Raw genomic sequence first — 24,927 nt, forward strand, 5'->3', positions numbered from 1 at the left:
TCTGTTTAATTACTGTCTCGGCTGCTTCATGATTGCTCAAGCAACAGCAGTGAATATTCAGGCAACAACATTTCATTTTAAAATTTCTTACACCTGTCAGGAGGCAGGACATTGAGATGGGGAACCTACAGTCACCTAGATATCCAATATTCAAGGCAGATAAAACTGTTTCAGGACGCATGGTGCACCATGCAGTTCTGTCAGTGGAGGAGGTGGGATAGAAGCATAGTTTTACCCCAACATTCCCACTGCCCAAAGGAAAAACATATTGAAGAAGCTCTTATTTTGCAAGGACTCAGCTACATCTTCTCTAAGATGATGCTGTTCCTGGCTCACCATCAAAGTAAGGAGGGCCTACAACTCTTCTGCCATCAGTAAAGAGAAACATTTTTCCTTCTGATAGTTTGAACACCTAGGAACAAAAATAGAGCTACCTTTCTCTCCCTGTTCTCTCTGGTATCTGTCAGCATGTAGATCCTCTCTCTCTCCCCTTTTCACCTTCTTATGCAAGCAAATAAGTTGTATTTGAGCCTTGAATCCTTAGAGACTTATCAATCTTTCTAGCTGTTGTTCTAGCTATTCACCAGGTGTTAAATGCATGTGGCAGTTCCATTCCAGCAATTCTCAGAGAAGCAGAAGACATGTTATGAGGGTGGGGAGAAAATGTCCTTTGTTGTGTAAGTTGAATGAAAATGAGAAAAAGGAAAAGAAAGTCTGATTTTTGAGCAAATGCAGAGAAGACGACCATATTCTGGGATATCCTGGAAGGTTGAGGGAATATATGCATTAGCAACTGAATAGTTCATGGACTCCTGAGTTTCTAGATAAACATGCTACCACCTCTAGATATCCCTTAGAAAATAAAGGTATCATATAACTGGGGGGAGGAGAGGGAAAGTTATTTGTTTGGTGGTTTTTTGTTATTTACTTTTGTTTTTCATTTTGCTGGCAGAATAGTGGAAATTCTCTTCAGATATTCCTTTTAGTATTTGAAAGCTCAGCCATATAACACTGACAACAGAAGTCATGGAAAAAACAGGGAATATGTTTAGTATGTGTGTTGCCCGTTAGAAGACCTCTTCAAAGCTGTGTGTGCATCGTATGTGATTTTTTTAAGAAGGCAGAGTGTTTACTATCTTTCTAGGTAATCTACAACCTTATTTCTATGGAAAAATCTGTAAAGGGAAAAATATCTTAAAGACTTTCACTGGCCTAGACGCAGCCTGATATTTTACATTTTGTTAAGAGACCATAAGGACTAGAATGCTTATTACATTTGTACTTTGTGTTCAGAAACACAAATAGGAGCACTTGGGCCATTTTGACTGTAGTTGTAGTCAGAGTGAATGTAGTTCCTGCTGCAGCTCCTCAGAGCAATTCTGAGAGAGCTATATGAAGACTCTAATACCTATTACAAGTGAGTTTTGCATAACTGTAGAAAAGGTAGCTTTATAACTGCCAAGCATTCATCCTTATTATATATATAATATTATAACCTATTATATATATTCTAATTAAATCTCATTCCTTGAGAAATAGAGATACTTTCTGCGCATTTCAATGACTATGTGAAACATCATAGGTTTTTTTGAACTTAGATATGTCTTAGGTAGTTTGGGTTTTTTGTTGTTTTTGGGTTTGTTTTGTTTGGTTTTTTTAATTTTAGTCCCCCTGTTGTTTTAGCTCAGGACGAGTTCCACTGACCACAAAACTTTTATATTAGTGCCATATCTGATTCTATATTGCAAAAATATCTATTAAAAATCAGGTCTTCATTCTCAAAAGACTTGCTTTCATTACAAGATAACAATTATTCAGGTACACATTTGCCTATTTTCACTTAAATGAGCAAGGTGTACTTTGCCATCAATGTCTGTGTAAATTTTTTTGTGTAAATATCAATGATTTGGAAACTATGATCACCTTTCTTGAATATTCTGGAGGACAGAAGATTAGTAAATACAGTACGATTGAATTCATGGAATTAAAGGAATAATTTAGGTTCAATGATATTATGTACTTAAACGCCACACTCTTGCACAGAAACAGACATTAACACTTGCTGAAGTCCATGAAAAGTTTTTCAGTGACTTAATTGGAACTATTTAAGTTCTAGGAGTTCCTTAAAAATACTTCAAATATTCTTATTACTGTTATGTTTTTGTTCATTATGATAAATGAACACATCACTTTCTCATGAGCCAATATTCACTGTGGAAAATATAAAATCTTACAGGAATTAACAGTACCATCAAAAACCAGCTGGAAGTGAGTAATAACCCAGCTGAAAATTCAATGTTACATTTTGTTTTGTAAGAACTACATATGACCACTCACTGCAGTTGAATCAATAGACATGTTTCAAACTTGATGGCATAATAAAAAACAGTTTTCCCATTTGTGGGATAATTCTCTCTAGAGTAGTAGCAGTAGTAAGCTGGCAAAGGAACAATTTTTACACAATTATGAAATAGATATTTTTGACTTGGAATATTTTACTTCATTATAAGGGTTTTGTAACTTTTAGGCAGTAGTATTAATAAATGAGAAAATACCTTAAAATAATTCTCTTTCAGAGTTCTTCCACTGAAACTCAGTCTATTTGAACAGTTGAAGAAAGGTGTATGTGCTTGGATTTTTTTTCCAGTTCTTTATTTCATGAGATAGACCCAAATACAGGCATCTAAAAAGGAATTTTTTTTTTGCCGTGTACACTTATCAATCTCCAAAATGGAAGAGGAGGAAGAACCTTTATTCTGGCTTTGTGTGTCTCCTCCTACCCTTTTTTCTTAATATTGAAAGAATCAGCAGCCCAAAATGTGGTTAACAATTTTTAATCTGTTTAAAGGTCTTTCTGATTCATAAAGACTGTAATAGTAATTGCATATTATTGCTTCTTTTCTCTGCCTGTTCCAGGCTGGGCTTTCTCTGAAGGCATAATGCTAAAATTATGATAATCATAGCATTGATTCTGTGTAAAATTGGCCCCTTTAAAGAATGTTCTGTAATAATGTTTGCAGTGTAGAGCTGGTATGTATGTTAAGCACATCTTTTTATTGAATCAGTTAATCACTTAACAGAACAAAAAGAGCAGATAGAGGTTAGCCTGGATCCGCCATACAGCTAACAGTTATGTGAATATTTGGTTGTTTTTGACAGAAAGAATGTGTCATACAACCACCAGACCCTGCAGCTCATTGTCCAGTGTAGTGCTTCTGTTCTGTCGTTAATACCAAAGCAGGCTTTTATCAGTTTTCTCTTTATTGGCAACTGCTCTTGTACTGTCCCCTACAAAAGAATAACTGAAAATTTCCCAAAAATTTCAAAAAGCCTTGAAAAAAAAATCATACCACCCTTCCATACAGTCTGTTTTAAAGGTTTTCTTCAGAATTTAGAATTTCCTCACCCCAATTGCCTCCTTCAGAATTTCCTTGGTAGTTTGGTTTGGATTTTTTGAGGACTTCTTATGAAATGGGTTTTGTGTTATTGATACAGAATATGATTTAGTACCATTGTGTTTCCTGTAGACATAATTGATTTTATTGCATGTGGGTTATTCATGGGGGTCTATGAAAGGTCACACATTTTGCTATGGTTTCCCTTATCTTGTGATGCAAGTGATGAGAGTGTCTCAAGAAATGTATTAGAAGAACAAAAAAATTGTGATTGCACTTCTTAGAGGAAACCTTTTATAGGTAGAGTTGTAAGATGAATTAATGATGGAGAAATTCTTTAATAAATAATTCTTTGAATGCAGGTTCAAAAAGGAACAGTTCTGTACTTGTAAGATATCCCAGGTAAAAACACCTCTTTGCAATTGGGCTGAGTGGTTGTGACAGCTTAGAGATATAGACAGGAAAGAAAATGGGGGAGGTTTATTTCCCTGGCTGATTTCAGAATACAGCAGTAGGAGAGACCACACAGGTGTGGAATATGCCACTCCCTCTGTGTTCTGAGGAGAAAAGGGTCCCACCAACAGTAAGTAGTCATAGTGTTAATCTAGTTACTACATCTTTTCACAGGGCTCCACTCTGTGCATGGAGCGGCATCATGGATTTCTTCAAGTCTCTGCTTATCTGGACACCTTTTAGCAATGAAGAAAGTCCATTTGTTCTGTTCTACTTTTGTTGTTTTTTGAAAGGAAATGTAGTCCACACATTCAAAAGGATCTTGTTTCTATGACACATTTTCTTTTGTGGGAGCTGCATTACTTGCTGTTTCATCTCATGATTGACTTTAAATTTGTAAACAATTAAATAAATCAAAATGTTCTTAGCTACTCTACAATTTTTTTCCAGTCCTTTGAGTAAAATGTTAGTAGAATAAAAAAATTATTTATTTATTCCTTACACTTACCCCTGGCTTAGCTCACAAAAGAGCTAAAATGAAGTAACTTCATTATTTTGTGAGAACCTAATTATAAAAGGGTACACTACACTATTAAATAAACCTTAAAATTATAGTTTTTCCAGTGAACACCCACTATAGGGTCCATGGAAATCTAGAACTCACCACTTTTCTTCAGAACTCTTTCCAAATTGTTTGAAGAAATCTATATCTATACTACCTCTCCTACTTTTGCCCAGTCATGGATGCTGCATTTCATGACATGAGATGGTCATATTTATACTGTTTGAAGGGGATAGTCAATGTGTCTGTGTCAAACTTACAGCTTTGACAACTAAGTAGTTGGGAGTGGAATACAACTTTGAGCATGATTGTGAAACAGTAAAAAAGCAACGAATAGCCATGGTCTTGTCCATAGTGGTGAACCTGTCTTTCAATGGCTGCTGTACCCCAAGGAGTGAAAAAAAGCTGCAGAAACACAGCTAAGAGCTCTGAGTCTGCAGCCTCACAGCCTCTAGGACAGCTCTGCAATACTGATTTTTGCCACTGATTTTTAATTCTGTGAATAAAGTTGCTCAGATGTGCATGTATTTCCATGACTAAATTCTCAGGCTACTTTACATCATCCCTCTCTACTTCATTCACATACTACCAGAATATTGTGTTCTTGGTTAAATTTCTCTTTTGTGTCCATGTACACTTGTATTGAAAACTTTCAATGGTAATGACCCACAATCAGACTAGGAGATTATTCCAAAGAGAGCGTGTTGGGTATGTCATTACATCAGTGGGAAATGTAGGTAGTGGATTTAATTAATGCATATTTTATTAATGAATGAAGGAGGAAAAACTGAAGGCAATTCTTTCAAAGTGGTACAAATTAATGCTGTGAAAAATGAGGGAAAAATACCAAGGCTGAGACAATTTTTGTAAATAATATGCAACCTCTCTGGCCAGAGCAGGTTAGCTTATTTCAAAATTCAAAAAGGGATGCTTTCCATGGTCTCTCTCATGCCACAGGTTGTCTGCTATGGAGTCAGCTGAATGTTTCTGGGTCATGACAGGGTTACTTAGTGTAAACAGCTTTGGTCTACTATTCAAGAATATTGTGGTGGTTCTACTTTTATGTGATGGATTTACTTTCCAGGAAAGCTACTATGCCTGCACAATTACAGCCAAGTGCTGAACTGGAGACCTAGAACAAAAGAAGGCTGGTATTCAGGTGCAGCCTGCTCATTCCTGTGGAGGAGTTCCTGAGTCAGGAACCAGTTCCTGACACTCTTTCAGCTGTCCTGTGAAGGAAGATCCCCAGGAGCTGACAGGCTGCAATGGGCTCTCTTGGCCATGTGTTGAGCACAGATCCTCCTCTGCCACAGAAAGGGCTTCTGATACTTTCTATTTTTTTCCACATGAACTTCATGACTGCAAGAACAGTATGAATCTTATCTCCCATTTGATTATTAAATGTTCTATTTTACATGGCAAAGATTTAAATTCCATTTTGGTGGTGGGGAAGCACTGGAACAGCTGAGAACTGCAACAGAGAAGCTGTGGATCCCCCATCCCTGGAAGCATTCAAGGCCAGGTTGGATTGGTCGTTGAGCAACCTGGTCTAGTGGAAGGTGTTCTTGCCCATGGCAGTGAGGTTGGAACAAGATGATCTTTAATGTCCGTTTCAACCCAAACCGTTCCATGATTCTATGATTGTGTAAATGTATCAGACTTTATCTGGGGAATGAGAACATTATAAACCATGAAATATTCTGAACTATATCCAGTGCTATGCTCTGAGTATTCTGATTTTAGGAAAAAATTCTTCACCAGAAGTCTTATCAAGCATTGTAACAGGCTGCCCAGGGAAGTGTTTGAATCACCACCCCGAAGGTATATGAAACATGTCAACGTCACACTTAGGGACACGGTTTATTGGTGGAAATGGCAGTGAAGGCTATGGGTTTGGACTTGATGGTCTTAGAGGTCTTTTCCAACCTAAATTATTCATGGTTCTATGAAATGCTTTGAAGAAGAGCAGATACATATCTGGTTTCAATTTAGTCAGAAAGCTGACTTTACAGTTCTTTTGCACTGCTAGGGAAGCATATATCTAGGAGAGTTTATCAGAAGTTATCAGGGTATATCTTTGTGATTTATACCTATGAAGTAGATTATTTTTTTCAAAGTACAAGAAAGGAGTTATGCCTTCACTTTCTACTAACTTTAAGTGGTTGGCTGAAGTATCATAATCATGATCATCAGAAAAGGCAACAGTTACAGGGGCATTTGTGTCTGATTCTGCTATTTTTTTACTGCAGCCTTCCCTTACAAGATTGTGAGAAGACTCAAGGTGTTAGGAGACTAATGTTAAGCTTAGCAGAGAAGTGCTGTGCTAGCTTCTTTTCATGGAAATGACCTTTGAGATTGTCACGTGTGATGGTTGTGGTACTATATCTAATCTCATTTGAAAAAAAATCAGGACACCAAAAAGCATTAAAAAATGTATTACCATTTTTCTGATCAAAGGGGAGATGTCACAATGAGGTAAGACTAAATGGCAAAGCATCCTTCGTAAGACCTATTTTGGGGAGAGGGTCACCATGATGCATGAAAGGGTGTGTAGAAGCACCAAGAAATAGAGCCCAAAATAGAATAAGACTTCTTACAATATTTGGGAAGATGAGAAATCCTTTTGATTTTAAGCACCAGGCAAAAATGAAACAGCTGTATTAAAGTGACAGTTTACTCATGGTTGTATTTATTCTTGTATCTTTTTGCTAAGAACAGCCATGGGGGGGGCGGGGGGAAGGCAAGTCTCTCAGGTACTAAGTTTTTTAAGAACCAGAAACACCTAGGTGTCTATAAAAAATGATCTGTCTCCTTCAGAATATAAAAGGAGTAAGAGTATGACAAGAAAAGAAGGTAACAGAAAATAATCACACACGTGCAAGGGCACACCTGACAAAAATATAGTTTGCTAGGATCAGGATTGCCTCTTTTCCTAAAGAAGATCAGAAAGCAGGAGAAGTCACAAATGTCATTCAATGATTTATGTGATACAGTATGCTCTGATGGCATCTTACCTTCACAAGAACCCAAATTTTTTTCACTGCTAATAACAACATAAAAAATCATTACCATTTCCCTTTGGAAAAAAAAAGTATTATTACTTCACAATGAATGTAATACTTTCCTTGTTTATCCATGCTTTTCTGTCTCTAAGAGTTGAGTGACTTCCAATATTAACATAGAGGTAGCATTAATCCTTTGCAAATAGTGGAATCAGCATGTGATGGAAGTCACTTGCTGGGGAAATGTGTAACTGGTATGATTATCAGTGTCATAGCGCTTAATGAGTACTGCATTCTCAGTGGCTGGAATGTTAAATCTAGGTAGAAGAGATGGAATCTGTCTAAAGCCAAACATTATGGCACATAAAATTTAAAATGTTATAAGGAACATGTCAATTAAAGAGTGCACAGAAAATGAAAAATCTGTGTCAATAAATTTATAGAAAAACCAAACTACTTTAAGTGAATGTGTGTGCATTGGCTGTCCATATTCTAGTGGCATGGACTGTCTCCATCGCCATTCTGGAAAGAGATGAAATTATGGATAGCTTTCAGCTCTGTGCTCAGCATGTTAGAAAAAAGGCACATCTGAGGTTAGGAGTTTTTAAGAAAAAACTGACAGCATTATTTCACTGTTGTATCTGGCAATTGTGTACCCATATCTTGAAAGTTGTATGTTATTCTGTAAAAAGGAGGTACTGAAAGGATGTATTTTAAAATATATTTTTAAAAGTACGTGAGATCCAGCAGGGATAAAAAGAAAGTTTCTAAGGTTGACCAAAGGTAGCGAGCTCCACTTCTACATGCCTTGTATTGCTGGAAATGCTGAAAGTACTCAAAGGAACTCCTGAAAGCACCATGCCTGCCTTCTGCAGGACGGTTCAGGGTGGGTCTCACAACACATCAGATCCCCAAGGCTGTTATATCTGAGAGGATGGACTACCTTGTGCTTTGTAGGCTAAGGACACAGACGGGTATTAGGTATGTTACATTGTGAGGATGAAGCCTTAAGCTAAAACATCCCAAAACCTTTGCTGGCCAGAAACTTGGGAAAAGCATTTTTCTCAGCCTGCTTCGTAGCTGTGAAGGTCTGAAGCCCATTTTATTGACTACTTTTAGAGGTGGTAGAGCAAACGGAATGGCCTCATCCAACATGGCAGCTTAGTTTGAGAAAGGCAAAAAAGAGAGGCCTGTAAATAGTTTTAAAGAGAATTTCAAAGTCATGTGACAAAACCTGACTACTATAGCTGACCAATACTATAGCGGAGACCCAACTCTGTAGAGTTACATTTGGTTTTGCTCAAAGAAGCAGATAAGCATTTTATTCTTACCCAGAATTTAAGAACACTTAAATTTAAGAACTTAAATTTAACAACTTAAATTTAAGAACTTAAAATTTAGTTTGAGTTTTAAATGGTTTGATGATTGAGATTTTTTTTAAATTAACATTATTTTGGCTGGATCTTTTTTGAAATAAGGCTTTTTGTTCTATCTGTCTAGGAGATGGGCAAGAGGTTTCTCCATCTGCCTGCTTCAACTTTTGAGTAGCTTTTTGGTTTTCAAGTGCAAAGTTTTTTTCTTCTTTTTTTTTTAATTTTTCTTGTTTTCCCCCTTCTCCTTACTGACATGTAAAGAAATCCTCAACTGGAGAGTGCTCTTGCATCATGAATTACATGAAACATTCTTCACTGAGAAGTTTGGAAAGTTTATCTTCCTACACTTTTTGTTATGTATGCTTTTGTGTTGTTAAGCCAAAAATACATCAGCCTTCTATAATACAAATCTTTCTTGCTTTTCTAGGCAGTGTAGCCAATTTGCTTGTTGTTAATTTCTGTTTCTGCTAATTAGTTAATTTTTTCCCTAAATTTGTATGCATTGAATTGACTTTAATTAAACCTCCTTGACAGACGGCTTCTTTTTTATTCCCATAATTTCTTTTTTCTTAATCCTGACACATCACAAAACGTGTGCTTTCATTTACTCTGGCATCAGTTCAATGTAATTCCATCAGAGTCACTGGAGTTACTTTGAATTTAGTGAATTATAATCAAGAACAAAATTTGTTCCCATGATTGACAATTACAGACATCTGAATGGAGGTAAAAAAGACGAACCTTTCCAATATAATGTTCAGTCTTTACTCTTAATGGGTTTCATGTCACCAAGGTATGTGTCAAGTGATTTTGCCAGTGACCATGTGGTGGGAAATCTAGACACATGAATGTGAGAATTTATTACTAATGAGCAAGCTTAAAAATTAGCATATTCTGACACAATGGAAGCCTAGTACAAGTCAGACTCTTTGTTTTTAAAAAGTACACCACAAAAGATCTTTTTTTTTGTTTCTCTGAAATAAGAGTAGGACCAGCTCAAAGGTATTTTAAGTGGTTACTCCTTGCTATACTCCCTCTTGTCAGTAATCATTACTTTCTGAAACAGTAGAGAGTACATTTACCTTAGCTATGAAATCATTTGCTGTAATTAATTGCTTTTGAATTGTGTGAAGGCATTTAAAAATTAAAACTTCACGATGATTTTTATTTGCCCTTCAGGAAAGGGGATTTTTGTTTCCTTACTGTAAAACAAAAGGGATATATAATATTTACATTTCTCCCAATGTCTGAAACATCAGTAGTTCAGGTTGCAAACGTTACAGTGCTATTTCCTGATTTTCAATGGACTCTCGCTTCTGTTCTGCAGAAAAATGGAAGGCAAGAGGAAGAGCCGGGTCACATTTTGAGTCAGCACGCAGACGGAGTAGAGCTGTCCTTTATCATATCTCTGGACATCTACAAAGAAGGGAGAAGAACAAATTAAAAATTAATAATGTAGGTGTAATTCTTCTCATTTCCTTCCCCCCCCCCCCCCAAATGCATTCTTTCAACAAAAATATAAAATTAAAACACTGTAAAAGGTCAGTGAGTACCTGAGGTGTTCTTACAAGCAAGTGTAGCAAAAAAGGTTTTTCTTAAAATCTCAAAACAATATTTAGTTTCTTGTTTGTATATCATTAGATTTAAAAAGCAAAAATCTTAGACAGAGAAAGAAGAAAATGGTCTTGTTTTGTTTGTTGTGTTTTTTGGTTTTGGGGGTTTTTTTAATGGTTAGGGGAAGATGGAAAGCAGATAATGGAAAAAATTAGCTAAGGATATAGGACATGAATACCCTGTAAGATGATCTGTCACCAAAATTAAGCAGCAGTGCAGATACACCCTCCTAGATATTATTACATTAGAAATTAAAGCAGAAAAAACTTAGTACAGATTAAGGATATGAAAATACACCACTGATATATATCTCACAGGTCATACAGTCTCTCCCACTGAATATAAATATTATATGTTGAAAAAAAAGTTTGAAAAAAATGTTTAAAAAAAGCTAAAAATATTTACTGGCGAAAAAAATTAATAATTAAAAAAACCGTGAAAAATATGACCAGAGCTTCCAGGGACATTTTCATTGCATAGTAATATTTTTTGGAACTTGACTTTTAAATAGCTTTTGATGACTTATCTGTACTGTCAAAATCCTAATGGAGATGATATTGTACCATTTTAAAATATTTATTCTGAGACTATTTGACTACCTTAAGTACCTCGATTTTTGGAGCTATGGATTTGAAATAATAAGAGCAACATTTTCTTTTCTGTGATTAAAAATGAGCTGATGATGAGTGAAAATTCAGCCACTTAAATTCATGAATGAGAACTGAAAATAGACAAGGCAATGACATCAGTATTTCAAAGGAAACACACAGAGAGAGGCTGTGATAGACAAGGCAAATGTAGTTAACTCCTCAGTCATGCAGTTTCTGTAATTTTATTTTAATATTGAGTAACTTCAAGATCAGAAGTAATCTTAGCTTGCTGAATACCTCATATTGTTTCGTGAGGCTCTTTGTTACTGGAACAGCATTATCCAGGAGCACAGTGACAGTGAGAGAGAATTTTGTTAGTAAATAATACAAGACAGTTCATGTCCCACATGCTGCTTTTCAGGAGGGTAGTTTTTGTTAAAACTGTGAAAGATGAAAACTAAGAATTTCTAAAGCTGATACTTAACAAAGAAATCTTGGTTACAGAAAACATTGCTAGTTAGACAAAGCCTTAGGACAAAGCTATATATATAGTCTAATGATGAAGGTAGTCAGTTCTGGAGACATAATATGGTGGATCTACATTAACATTTTGGTTTAGATCAGGAGTGCAATTTTAAAGGGAATCAGAAAGTTATTTCTACCAGTTTTGTTCACAGGAACTGGATTTCTGTACACGAAACTAAACCACAAGAGACGCTTCAAGCACTGGAGCTGTTCAGTCCATGGGACGAGGCTAGAGCTAGTCTGAAAGAACCTGCTATAAAATATGTATAGGAACAATGTTTTCTCTTCGGCACCATCTATTCCTTTCTATATGTTCCTATTTGTGCTACTATATCTTTGTGTATACAAAGTTCTAACCTTTCTGTCCAGCAGAATAACATTGCTCTTCAGTCAGAATTAATCCAACAGAAGAAGAAATAGTTTGCCAGATTCAGTCCCCTCTTCATTCTCTTTATCTGTACCTCGTTAATGCTCTTCCTGCCCAAACAGTCACAAAAGTTATTCTGTTAACAGAACAATCTGCAATTGAAAGTAATGCTTCTCTGTGTTCAAATTATTGTTTTGTCTCATTTAATTTCTTTATCTCTTTTTCAGAATGTTTTTGTAGACAAACCAGCATTTCCAGAATACAAAGTTTCAGATGCAAAAAAATCCAAATTCATACTGTTGCATTTTAGCACTTTTAAAGCTGGCTGGGACTGGCTTATTTTACTGGCAACGTTTTATGTTGCTGTGACTGTACCTTACAATGTTTCCTTTATTGGCCATGATGAGCTGTCTACAACTCGAAGCACAACTGTCAGTGACATTGCAGTGGAAATTCTCTTTATCATCGGTAAGATATGTCTGGGATTTGTGTGGGATCTCTTTTTTGACATTTAGGGTATTCATAGAATATATAATATAGAAAAGGAAATAATCATCACTTTCATGACTTTAAAGTAAATGAATTTTAGTTGTATAGCTTGATAATTTTTCTGAACTTTAGATCACCTTTTCTTGATGTTTGTTTTCTTTTTTCTTTTCTTTCTCTAAACTGGCTGTTACCCTAAAGAGACTTTTGATCTTGAGGAAGATTAAAAACCATTATTTCACTCTTTCAGTGCCTAAACCTTTCTAATACAGGGATGTGCCCTGGAATCACTACAGTTTTGGTCATAATGTACTTTTTAATTTTAATATTGCCTTTTACAGACACTCAGAAGAGCCCTGGACCACAAGCTGAAAATCATTAGATTTTAAAAAAATTATAACATAAAATTAAAACTCATACTGTAATAATGAAACTGTACAATATCAATCTGCTATATTGACATCTGGGATAGAATTTAAGTGTCATCTGGTCCATTTTCTAAACTTTTTATTTTCATGATTGGTTTAATTCTTATATCTTAAAAGAATTAAAAAGAAGCAAGGTTATATCTAATAGTGGCTTTGTAGCAAAAAAAAGGTCTGGTATTTTTTTTAATTACCTTTTTTCCAGTTTCATTCTGAGTATAGAAAAGAATTCCTGACTAGAGTCAAAATAAAGTTACAATATCACTCAGTGCTGTCACAGTGATGAACCATACCTCAGATCTATGGAGAAGTTATTATTTTTGAGAAATAAGCAAAGTTGAGTATGTCTTTCTTGAATATGAGAAGGCTTTGGATGACGTCTGAAAGAGCAAGAAAATGAACAAAATAATAAAATATTTCTCAGATTAGAAACTTCTTTTCTATTTTTTCCCAATTTTGTCATGAAAAAAATGTATGGCCAAACTTCGCGAATGAAGATTTGGGAAGGGCTCTCCCCACGTGGGTGTGCCCTTCCAGCCTGCACTATGGATTTTTTAGGTGAGGCACGGCGTGCAGAGAACTGGCCCCAACGTTTAAGTCCTGAGGTCCATCTGCCACGGCCGAGCGAGCTTGGACAGTGACAGGGAAGTCCTCGGGACTGTCACAGCACCCGGTACTAACTGGGGCTGACCCTGCTGAGCATCCGAGATCTGACGGGATCGGATGTCAGGGAGGCATTGAACTGCCGGTGGACGGTCCTCACTGAGACTTGAACTCACGACCTCGGGATTCGGAGTCCGGAGTGCTCTCCATTACACCACAGGACAGCTGCCATGAAAACAAACAAACAAACCAAAACAAAAAAAAAACACCCTTGAACATTAAAAGCAAGGCTATGCTCTTTAGAAAAACTAAAGAAAACTAAAACATCATAAACACTAAGCAATAACTCAATGTTTTTACTTTAAAATAAGTATTCCTTATGAAAATTTTGAAAAGTTTATTGCATTTCTCTGTCAGCTATACTGCAGACAGTAAGACTAGTAGATGATGTGGCTGATGGAAGAATACATATTTGTGTCCTCTTTTGGTCATTGTTTTGTCATTAGATTTGAGGGTTAGTTTTCCTTTTTTTATGCTCACTATTGGTGGAGTCTTTCATGGTAATTCAAACAATTCCCATTCAAAGTTACTCAAGCATTTCAGCAAGAAACTTGCATTCTACAATTCAGATCATCAAGGATTACCTTTTCTCTTACATAAAAAGAGGAAGTTATGAGTCTAGTCAGTCATAAATTAATCCATGTTCCATTTTAAAGAATACAAAATGAAATAATGCCACTTGATGTACCTGGGCAACTTCATAAAAAGAGTAGATTTAGAGTTACAATATTTTGATAATGGTTGTATCCTTCCCTCTACATCAGTGTAGATAACTGGTTTGTGTTATAAATGTGTTTATTTGAATATAAGCACAGGGGACTATAACTTGTATCTAGCTGATTTATGTGATATAGTATTCATTTGAAGTAAGACAGATGGTGTTCTGCTCAGTGCTACTTTTCTGGTTATTTATGTTCCTGGAAATAGGGAGTCTTTATATCAGTAAGTGAAAGCAATGATCAATGGAGTAGCTGGGTAAGAAAAATAAGATTTTCTATAAATTTTTCTTCATATTTTCTGGTTAGGCTTTTAATTCTGTTGTCTGGGAAATCAAACTGTGGCTGTAACTGAAGACATTCAAAGAAATGGTGTGAAGTACCAGAAGAAACTTTTTATAATCACGTTACTGGTAACCACAAGCACTGTACTGTAGCATACCAATATTCCACTCCCTAGATTGAATAATGGCCCAGTTTTCCTCAGAATAATTTTTTATTAAAGTTATTATCTGTTTTAAAATCTGTAGCTCTGAGGAGAGATTTATGGAGTATTTTCAGGACATTCTCATACTGCATTGAAATCTCTGCAGTGGATTTAAAGAAAATAGTGTGTTTATAGTCATCTCTTCATGGCACCTTGTCCGATTAAATATTGAATTAATATGTCTCCGAACATGTGTAACTATATTGAAAGTAGTAAGATTGACAGCATATTTAAATTTAAGTTTCAGGGTGTTTGTTGCACTGTGGCTCTGACAAGCACATCTTTGATGGATGATCTGTGTGCTCTGAGAAAAGTTAGTGAGAAACATTGTGCAAAATTCTTATAATGCTGCTGCCTCAGAAACTCAGTGGGGAGATCTGTCTGAGATTGGGTCTTCAGCTACATTACAGCTTTGCAGCCACGGATTGAGGTATCACAACCATGGTCATGGACTGGAGATAGAGTCTAGCTACTTTGATTTTATTCAGATTTCTCAGAACATAGAGTAATATTCCTTTTATGAACATAGTTTGGATAAACATTTATTTGGACTTGACAAGGTCTGTGTTTTAGCTGGCAATAAAAACATGGCAATAAGAGGTAGGATTGTTGTCCGCACATCAGTTCAAGGGACACAAAATGGCAGAGGCTAAGAGTTTCCTTTAAGCAGAAGAGTTTGTATACATATAGTGACTAAAATTATCATTTAGTCTTATCCAACACTGATTATGTGTGTCAGCCTATGCTTAAACATGATAAAAATACATATGGAACTGTTCTCCTGACTTGGGATGCTTGCAAGTGAGAGCATTGATATGAATTAAACTATATATGAGAAAAGAGTACATCTAACTAAGGGTTTAACTCCTTTAACTTTTAAAGTTCTCTAAAACACAGACAGAAAATTCACAATAGCAACACATTTTGTGATGCCTTTAGGGAAGAGGTTGAAGGGAAAAAATAATTAAGACTTCTTAAGTTACAATAAATTTTTCACTTGATATTTCTTATATATGCTAGTGCTTTGATAATGTGTGATGAGATGACTGAGTGTATTTTCATATGATGATTGAGTGTTTTTAGTTTGTAATGTGTGCAAACGCTCTCTAACATCCCCCAGTAAATAAATCTTTTCTTTCCTCTAACCAAAGATAGACTAAAACTAGTCTAGTTTTAGATTTTTTTTTTTTTACTGTTTTACGTATTTAAAAATCATAAAGAGGTGCTGAGGAAAAGTTTCTATGATTAATATATTTAAACAGACACACAAAAAAATTATCTTGAGAAATGTTCCAGCTGGTGAGGGATATTACTTACTTTATTTCACTGTTTGCTTCAAAGTTTATGCCCCTGTATTTGCATATCTGGGAGCTGTGTCCTTCATTTGTGGATGGGTACATCTGTGAGCCTAAAGTTTCAATATTTCAAAGAAGCATAATGGATCTTCATTTCTTTTCAACAACATTTGTAAAGGTTTTGGTCTTCTGGAGAAAAAAAGGTGGGAGAATCTCTCACCAAGTTAATTTCATTTAACTAGTTACAATAAGATTAAATTATTTTAATTAATGATCTAGGCAATTTCCAAGGAAATTAGATACTTAATAGTTCGCCATAATTTTTTGTGAGTTTTCATAGGGTCTTTTTTACCTTTTTTTCCCCCCTCACCTTATCATGGCAGCATCTAAAAGAAAACCATCATGCTAATTGTGGCAATGGATTTTTGGAAGGAACCTGCTGAGTTGAAAAAATCACACTTCCATTTCACTAAATTGTTTCTAGGACATTTGCTAGTAACATTTAGGTTTGTATTAGCAGTAGAATAGAAAGAATAACAGTTGATATAGAGACAGGTAAATAATTCTTCAAGCAATATGGTATTAACATTTCCTGGAATCTTTCCTAAAAGCTCTCTGGTCAGATATAATACCATTATCCTTGTATAATTAAATAACATTTACTCAAATAATCAGATAGTTCAAAGAGCTTAGACTTTGGGGTAAGTATTGCTAGCTAAAGACAGTCAATGTAAAATCACATAAAGGAAAATGAAAAAAAATAAAATAAATTAGACAACAGTCAGTCATATCATCTAGAAGAGGGAGGTGGTGTAGGAAATTGTCTGCTCTGAAGATCAATTTGCTTAATATATCTAAATCATCTAGGTCTTGAACACAGTATTGAATGACTGGAGTCTAATAAAACGTCATGCATCACCCAATCCCCTGGTTAGTGCTTATATGTGTACTACTTACCCTAAAGGTAAAGGATTTTTCAACTTCATTTAATTCACAGGAAAACAGAGTTAAACTGAGGTGTTACATAGCATTTTCTGAAATCTAAAAGTGTGTCATGGGTAGTTATTGAATCACCTGACTAGTCCTAAATTGTTATTCATCTGCAATTTTTCATATGTTTAATCCCAGAAGGATTTTTTTTTAAATCAAGTCTAAAGAGAGAAAAAATTGTCACAGGAAAATTATCTGCTTCAGGTAAAATAACCCTGTTTATGGGTAAAGAGGTTCAGCTGGGCACCAGATTGTTTTCTTTTAACAGGGATTAGAAATCGAGATTATATAAAACACATATTGTTTTCTTGATATACTAAAAGGGATATTATACTGGAAAATACCTTAAGGATTAATAGGATAGCTCAGTGCATATTAGTCTATAGCTTTCATTCCTTTTATATTATTTTGGATAGCAATCTGCATCATTTACCAAGTAGAACATCATTTCTTTTAATGTATTTTTTTTCCTTTGTATGATACCAGTTCAAAATTATGTTTTCATACCATTCACTGAGTGAGTGTGTCTCTGTGTCAGTGTGCACATGATAGAAATCTAGAAAGAGATGACTTGGTAAAAGAGGCGACCTCATACGGAGCTTCAAGGGTGGTCACAAAACAGTTTCCAAACCCTAGGTCTTGCTCAGGGTTCCCAGCTCTTTTGTCCCCAGCTATGAAATAAGTTGCCTTTTCCTAGGAATTGAGCATTGCTAGAGCATGGAGTTTCCCACTGGAAGCTTGTGAAACAGAAAATAGTCACAAATAGGTGAGTTAGAACACTCAAAAAAGGCAAGTAATCATTTAGAGCTTTTCGGTTAGATCACGTTATTGGCTTCAGAAATTTGGAATGAGAATATCACAAAAGCATGTAGCCATGGTAATTACAAACTTGGAAGACATTAGGGTAATATTGGTCCCAGTGTTCTGGTGTTTACTGATGTGCAGACTGTATAAGAGCTTAATTGGAGCAAAATGTATAAATAAATAAGAAACTGCAAATGCATACAGATAAAAATGTTAAATTAATTTCATGACTGAAAGAAATGGAGTTTGTTTTCATAAAAATGCATTTTCTTTTTTGTTGCTGTGTATTTTTGAATGAAATTCAGACATATCACATTTCTTACTTTTTTCTTTTTCTTTTTTTTTTCATGGTTGTGTACCAATACATTATCAGGAGTGGAAATAATAGACTCAGAGAATCCATGCAGACTGAGCTAGTTAGCTATGGGATGCAACCAGAAGACAAACCACAGGATTTCATCAACTTACTGTTTAACTTCTCTGCATGCATTTTAGGGACCTGGTGTCTAACAGGGCTTCTGATTTATGATGTGTGGGAATGGTAGGGAAAAGTGCTCAGTACGCAGGCTACAGAGAAGGAGGAGCAGGACTCGGAGGAACAGGACTTAAAAAGCAAAAAAGAGTTGCATTAGCAGGCAATTGTGATTAAGAAGGTGTGTGGAGCAGAAGTCCATTTTTGGACACAACATCTACAGGCGATACGATTCCTTATTCCAAGCATTGGAGAAATTGGAATCGGGTTCTCCATGTTGAGTGCTTTCAGGTCAAGTTCCCCTTTGTGTTTGACAGAAGCAAAACAACTCATTTCTTGACCTACTGACACTCTCTGTTTAAGGTCCACATGGGATCACCTACTCACCAGTGAGGGGGGGAGGAGGAGGTCACGATTCGTTTAAGATACTTGGGTGTTGAATACAAAGGGTACACAAGATGTGTCTAGGCTAAACACAGTAAAAATCTCTGGAAAAAAGAGATCATGAGAGTAATGCTTATACATGACTTAATGGCTTTTCTTAAAGTGCCTAAATTTGCAATAAAGACTTTGTTGTGCTTTTAGAAGTTCTTTGCCTCAGGAGTGCTGGGAGATTTTTCCTCCTTTAACAGCTTTCTCAGTATTTTAGCATAGCACAGCTTAAATAAGGTTGCCCTGATGAAGAAACTGTTTATACCCAACTGTAGCTTAGAAAGCTGCCAAGAAATACAAGATGGATCACACTCTACTCCCACCCTATGGACTTTTATCTAATAATTGGATACAGAGAGAAGTACTTACCATGTCCTATTCAATGTTATATATATAACTATTATCTGGGACTGTTGTCCTAAATTGCTTTGATAAGAAGGCAGAAAGGGGTGCAGTGCAGAAAAACCTCTAATCTCTTCAATCTTGAACAGGGAATTGCATATGCACATTGATAAGCCTTTGGTGTACTGGATGTCGTATGGTAATTTAAAGCAAAAATTTATCTCCTTTTCTCTTAAAGTTTTAGTTGTTTCACAAATGCTAATGTACTATAAATAAGCAAATCCTTTTCTGACTTTGATATCTACACTTTGGAGTTTCTGAGACAACTGAGAATGAGAAGTTTCAAAATACTTGTGATGTAAATACCCTTATCTTTCTTACCTCTACCAAGCAAACCTGCATGAAGTAGTTATGTATATGACTGGTGCTACTGTACTGGTCTGGAAATGTGAATATTAACTAACTATCTTTATGAAGTGCCTATGGAGTTAAACCGACCCCTTTGCCATTATGAGCCATATGAAATTATGCTGTTTTCCCATCTTAATTTGATTATTGAAAATTTCATAACATTTTTGTACTTTAAGACTGCAGGGCCAGTTGAGACTACTTCATGAGGTAACCTGAAATTTTTATATCTCTGATTTTACTTATATGTTCTGATCAGCCTGAGGATTTGGTTGAATGAAAATAGTAGTTCTTAAAGCACAAATCTGCCAGACCTCAGTCCATGGAACTAGATAGTCTCGAATACATGTGCTGGTCATTCCGTGCTAAGGCTTTGCACTAAATCTTTAAAAATTGCAGGATCAATACTGTGCCAAAACAAGAATTCTCTCAAAGATTTCATTAATTTAGGATACTCAACTCTACTGGGTCAAAGGGAATGGCAGATTATTGAACTGTTAAAAATACCATAGGTTCAACACTGGCAGTATACAGGCTAATGAGGATGTTCAATAAACATAGCAGACTGCCCAGCTTCAAAATGCAGAAGACAGCACAAAAAGTTTCTGCTAGTGAAACCTGGCAAGTAATTATTTCCCAGACCCAGTATATTAAAACTGGGCATTTGATCAAAATGTATCCTAAAGAAATATTTCCTGATAACCCAAAGGAATGATGTGACACGGTCTTTGTGTTGTATCTCTCTGCTTCTTCTCTTTGCCTTTAGTAGGGGGAAAAGATTGTTGTGTGGCTTCTTGCATATTGTGGCTAACAGGCTCAAAGATAAGATCTTACTTTACTCAGTCTTAGCATTGCCTACCTAAAGAACATGTAGGGAGAAATGCAAATCAACCTCCCCCCCCATCCCCCCCCCCCAAGCTAACCTGCTGTAAAACACCAGCTTTAATGGTTGGCTGCACTCTTTTCTGACATTGCAAAAGTTATACAAGGAATTCTCACTAATGTTAGTACAAACAGGGTATATAGCTTGAGGACAGATTATAGTCTTTGTCTTGTCGGACATGAAAATAATTGAGCCTGTTGTCAAGACCTGTGCTTTTCTTTGTGTTTCAATGTGTTTTGGCAAGACATGTCAAAAGTATGTCTCATATTTAAAGACATTCATCCTGCAATGTTAGATAGGAACATACAAAATGCACAAGCCACCAAGTACTTCTTATCACTTTTGAGATCTTCAACATAGCTCAAAAGCTTTTTAAGTGTGTTCAGCACATTTGACTTGATAAACAGTTACCCTTCAGGATGACATTTGTCCTCTGTGCTGGATAGTTATCAGTAAAAGAATTTTAATGAAACAATTTAAATAAAATAAGTGGGCTTTTTAATTTCAAAAGAAATGTAAATAACTTTTATAGACAGAAACCATATTCTCATTTTTCATTAAGAAAAATGCCAATATTTGATACAGTTTAAGGAGTAATGTATGTGGGTGGTGTTTTTTAATTCAAGCTCCCTTTTAAATCAGTGAGTTATAAATACTTTAGACATTCTGTTTACTCCTTGCAAAGAACCATGCATCAATGGCTTTAACTCTGTATCTCTTACCACTATGGATTTGTTGTCCCTGTATTAGACTCTTCATCTGATGTTTGTAATGCATAAGCAAAGCAATCAGTTCTGGATTCCTGTTGTTATCCCCAGGAATCAAGAAATCCCTGTCTCTAATTCTGTTCATTCTTTGTCAAGCAGATATTATTTTAAATTTCCGAACAACATACGTCAGCAAGTCCGGCCAAGTTATATTTGAAGCAAGATCTATTTGTATCCACTACGTGACTACATGGTTTATCATTGATTTAATTGCTGCACTTCCCTTTGATCTTCTTTATGCTTTCAACGTCACTGTGGTAAGTACTAACCTGTTGTGTTTTTTTTTAATTTTATTGTTCTTTTCTTTGTTTTTTTCAAGAGGGGTTTGTTGATGCAGGGTTTTTTCCAGATCTGCAAACTAAACCATAATGAACTAAAATATCTTGGTGCCTTTTTCAGCTTTGTAGTGTATTTTCATATTGCATTTACCCATTTTTTATTTCAATTATTCTTGTTTTGTAAACCGTTTCACCTATTTTATCTTTATGTTTAATTAATGTGCTCAAACAGTTTGCTATGGTTTTTGCTCTCTTATCTCTTATGATGCATAAATTCAGTCCTTAATATTTCAAGATTCATAACTTTTTACTGTGATAAAGTAAATCATTGTTATGGTCAGCAGAGTCAACATTGTTACTCAAGCAGGAATCTTCTTTCTCTTTACCTCTGGGCATCCCAGTGCAAAAATCACAACATGATTACTAATTTTTGTGGCTTCTAACATTTATTGGTTACAATTGTCCTTAACTTTGACTTTGGTTTCAACTCATTTATTTCAGAAATGTAACAACAAAAGGCTTGATCTGCTTTGAAAAATGTTATTCTAACATCAAGTGATGTCACAATCATTATGTGTTACATTGGTGTTGGCTTACTTATGCTAAAAGGTTTTTCTTTTGCTAGCCCTATTAGATTTCATAGAGTAGACTTTACTAAGCAAAATTACAAAAGATAAACAAGCAAGCAAACAAAAAAAAAACCCATCAAATAACCAAACATCACCTTCTGTTCCAAATCAGAAAGTTTAATTTTTAAAAAATGTTGCCAGAGGTTTCTTAAATTTGTGGACTTTTGCTATAAGAGAGTAAGGGTTTTAGCTGTTCACTTTCTAATTCCGAGAATATTGATCTTTTGTACACAGATGCATTCAGTCTCAATTCCATTAAATGTGAGTTACAGACAAGCACATAGATGATAGGTTAGACATATATCATAAAAAAAGGAAAAACAGAAAAATGCTAGTCAGGATCCCATGTTTGATTTTGTCAGGTTTGATTTTATCATTTAATTCCATTTCCCTTGATGAAGTTCCTTTTCACTCCATTACCTTAACAACCATCAATCTGATGCTACTGCAGCAGCTTTTAAAACCAGACAGTTAGTAGTTCTACATTGTTCAATGACTGGTTTTTTATAACCAGTGGGTAATATAAATGCACTACTATCTCAGTTTATCCCCTACACTAAAACCGAACAGCTAGCATAACTCTTTTGGCTTAATTTCTATTAAGAATTTTTCAGTAAATGAACCAGGTTTATATTTTCCTTTAAGGAGAAAAGTAAAAAAAAAAACATCCAACCAACCAAAACCCAAAGCAAAACAAAAAACAGGAGAAAAAAAAACCCAGAAAAACAAAAACTCTTTTTTTTTTCTACTGGAGGGACTTATATGCCTTCTGTACTTAATTCTGAAAAAAAAAGCATTATGCAATAATCATTTTTACAGTTAGAATGTCACAATTTTAAAAATGCTGCTCTAGTATGATTAATACACAGCTCCTGTCTGTTGTACTTTTAAACTTTTTCCCTTAGTAAGATCTCTAATATGATGGTTAAGAATATCTGGGGACATGGCCCCTCTGTTAGCAGTGGATACTAATACTAAGCCCACAAAAATGAATGATATATAGCCCTGTTGATTTAAAATTAACATTGACTCGCAGGTGTAGCTCTCTGAATGCTTCAGGAACTAAATACCTTAAAAGTTTTTGCAGGTTCCTATCTCCTCCTTTCTTTACTTTGGCCCTGCCTTGGTAACTAACTGCTATGGGGGAAAGACTCCCTCAGAGTAGAGAGTCAATGGTCAACCCTCTCTCTTCCTTCTGGTAATTGAGAGCAAATCCAGAATTTTAGAGTCTGCACCCTGCATTCAATCCAGCAAAACTCCATTTTTTGTTCTCTATATGATTCCTCTATGGGAACACAGTGCCTTACTAAATAATATTTCTTATCATGACAAAACCTGGCAACTGTTAATATAATCCTCAAGATAACAATGACTATCAACTGTTTCAAGAATGGGGGGAGATGTTAATCACATTCCACTGTTTTGAGACTTAATGATTTAATAAGCCATTTCCTCATGTCTGTTCTCAGATTTTCACTTCATCGACTTTCAGATGTTGCCTCAACAGAACGGTGAGAAGGGGCATCAAGGAGCATCTCACTCCTTTGCTGTTCAGGCCCTGGCACAAAGGCCAGACCTTTAGGGAAGCTCTAAATTCTGCAAGCTATAGGTATAGTGCCATACATACATCTGTATATATGGCACATATATGTCATACTCCTGTTGGAGATTGATGGAGCCCGAGTGCATGTAAATGCCGTGGAGTCTTTTGGTATCTTTGATATATTTTTAAAGAAAAATAGTGAAACCATATGAGTCGGCTCTACTGCCTTTACACCTTGGAGGGATTCTGCCCTACCATTAAATCCAGGACTCTTTGGATGTCTGAAACCACTGGCATATTCCTGCCTAACCTCAGTGCATGCTGAGACCTCAGTTCATTCTATCCTTGTGTTCATCTGGCATAAAGAATCCCTTAATTTGTGGAAATGTGGTATCAAATGTTGCCAAAGTAAAAACAAGTCCATTAGGTACTATTTATGATGATTGAATTTGCTCCTTTTTGAGTCACTATTCATGGTTGCAGAACAAGAGTATTCTTTTTTCAGAAAAATCAACTACCCAGATGGACAAAAATGATTTTAAAAAAATCACATTTCCTTATAAGTTCATTTTTTATGTAGGAGATAATTCTTCCAAGTAGAAAATTCCATCAGTCGTTTGTAGCAACTTTATTTCTCAGTACTTCTCAGGACTCTGCTGATGGAGTTTTTGTTAGTCTCAGATAAAATTGTGTCCCTGTCATTTTGACAGAAAAAGCTTAACTCAGCTAGTCTAAAACGATTAACAAAATGGGAAATTTTGATGATTTTATATCTGTGGACAAAGCAAAATCTACACAGGCACAAATATGAGTGCTGACTCCTCATTTTGTCTTTCTAAATTTGTGACATAGAAGAAGAAGCTGCCTCATAGCATTTTAGATCTTCCAATAACATATTGGACACAATACCAGAAGAGTGTTTGGCATGACTAATGAGAAAATTCAGTGCAACAACATATGCATAATTACATCTCTGTTCAAATTTATGCAGAAATTATTTTGAAATGAGGTGGTCCTTAGGCCTTAAAATGAAACATGTTTCAACAATAAAAATAATATTAGATATATGATTCACTGTCTTTGTATCTACCAGCATTATGTAGCTTAACAAAAATGGGCAAAAATTAGGAAAAACTGATAACTGCCAGGGCACACTTATCATTGTAACAGTCCTTTTATAATTTCTTATTTCTAGCATTGTAATAAAATTCCACCTAAGCTGTCATATTTGGCTGTGATGTGGTAGAACATAGGCTGATGAAGGCTCCAGTGTGTACGCCATAGCACATATACAATAATTATATACACAGTCATTATACATATGGTTTTATATTAGTGCAGCACCTTTAAGAGTCAGTCATGAATAGGGTCCCATTTGTCTTACGAGTGCAAAAGAACCATGTTTGGTTCAAACAAGCTGATGAGA

At 35.5% G+C, this 24,927-nt stretch overlaps 1 protein-coding gene across 1 annotated transcript in view; it reads left to right on the forward strand.

Annotated features, from left to right (window-relative positions):
- KCNH8 (potassium voltage-gated channel subfamily H member 8) overlaps nt 1–24,927 on the forward strand; it is a 160,092-nt gene that overhangs the window by 70,648 nt on the left and 64,517 nt on the right. The window contains exons 4-6 of the mRNA XM_071560150.1: nt 10,113–10,240; nt 12,109–12,349; nt 21,151–21,308. Coding sequence (XP_071416251.1) covers nt 10,113–10,240; nt 12,109–12,349; nt 21,151–21,308 — 527 coding nt within the window. The remainder of the gene's footprint in view (nt 1–10,112; nt 10,241–12,108; nt 12,350–21,150; nt 21,309–24,927) is intronic.

The sequence above is a fragment of the Pithys albifrons genome, chromosome 7 (assembly GCF_047495875.1).
Source record: "Pithys albifrons albifrons isolate INPA30051 chromosome 7, PitAlb_v1, whole genome shotgun sequence".
In the NCBI taxonomy this organism is placed as follows: domain Eukaryota; kingdom Metazoa; phylum Chordata; class Aves; order Passeriformes; family Thamnophilidae; genus Pithys; species Pithys albifrons.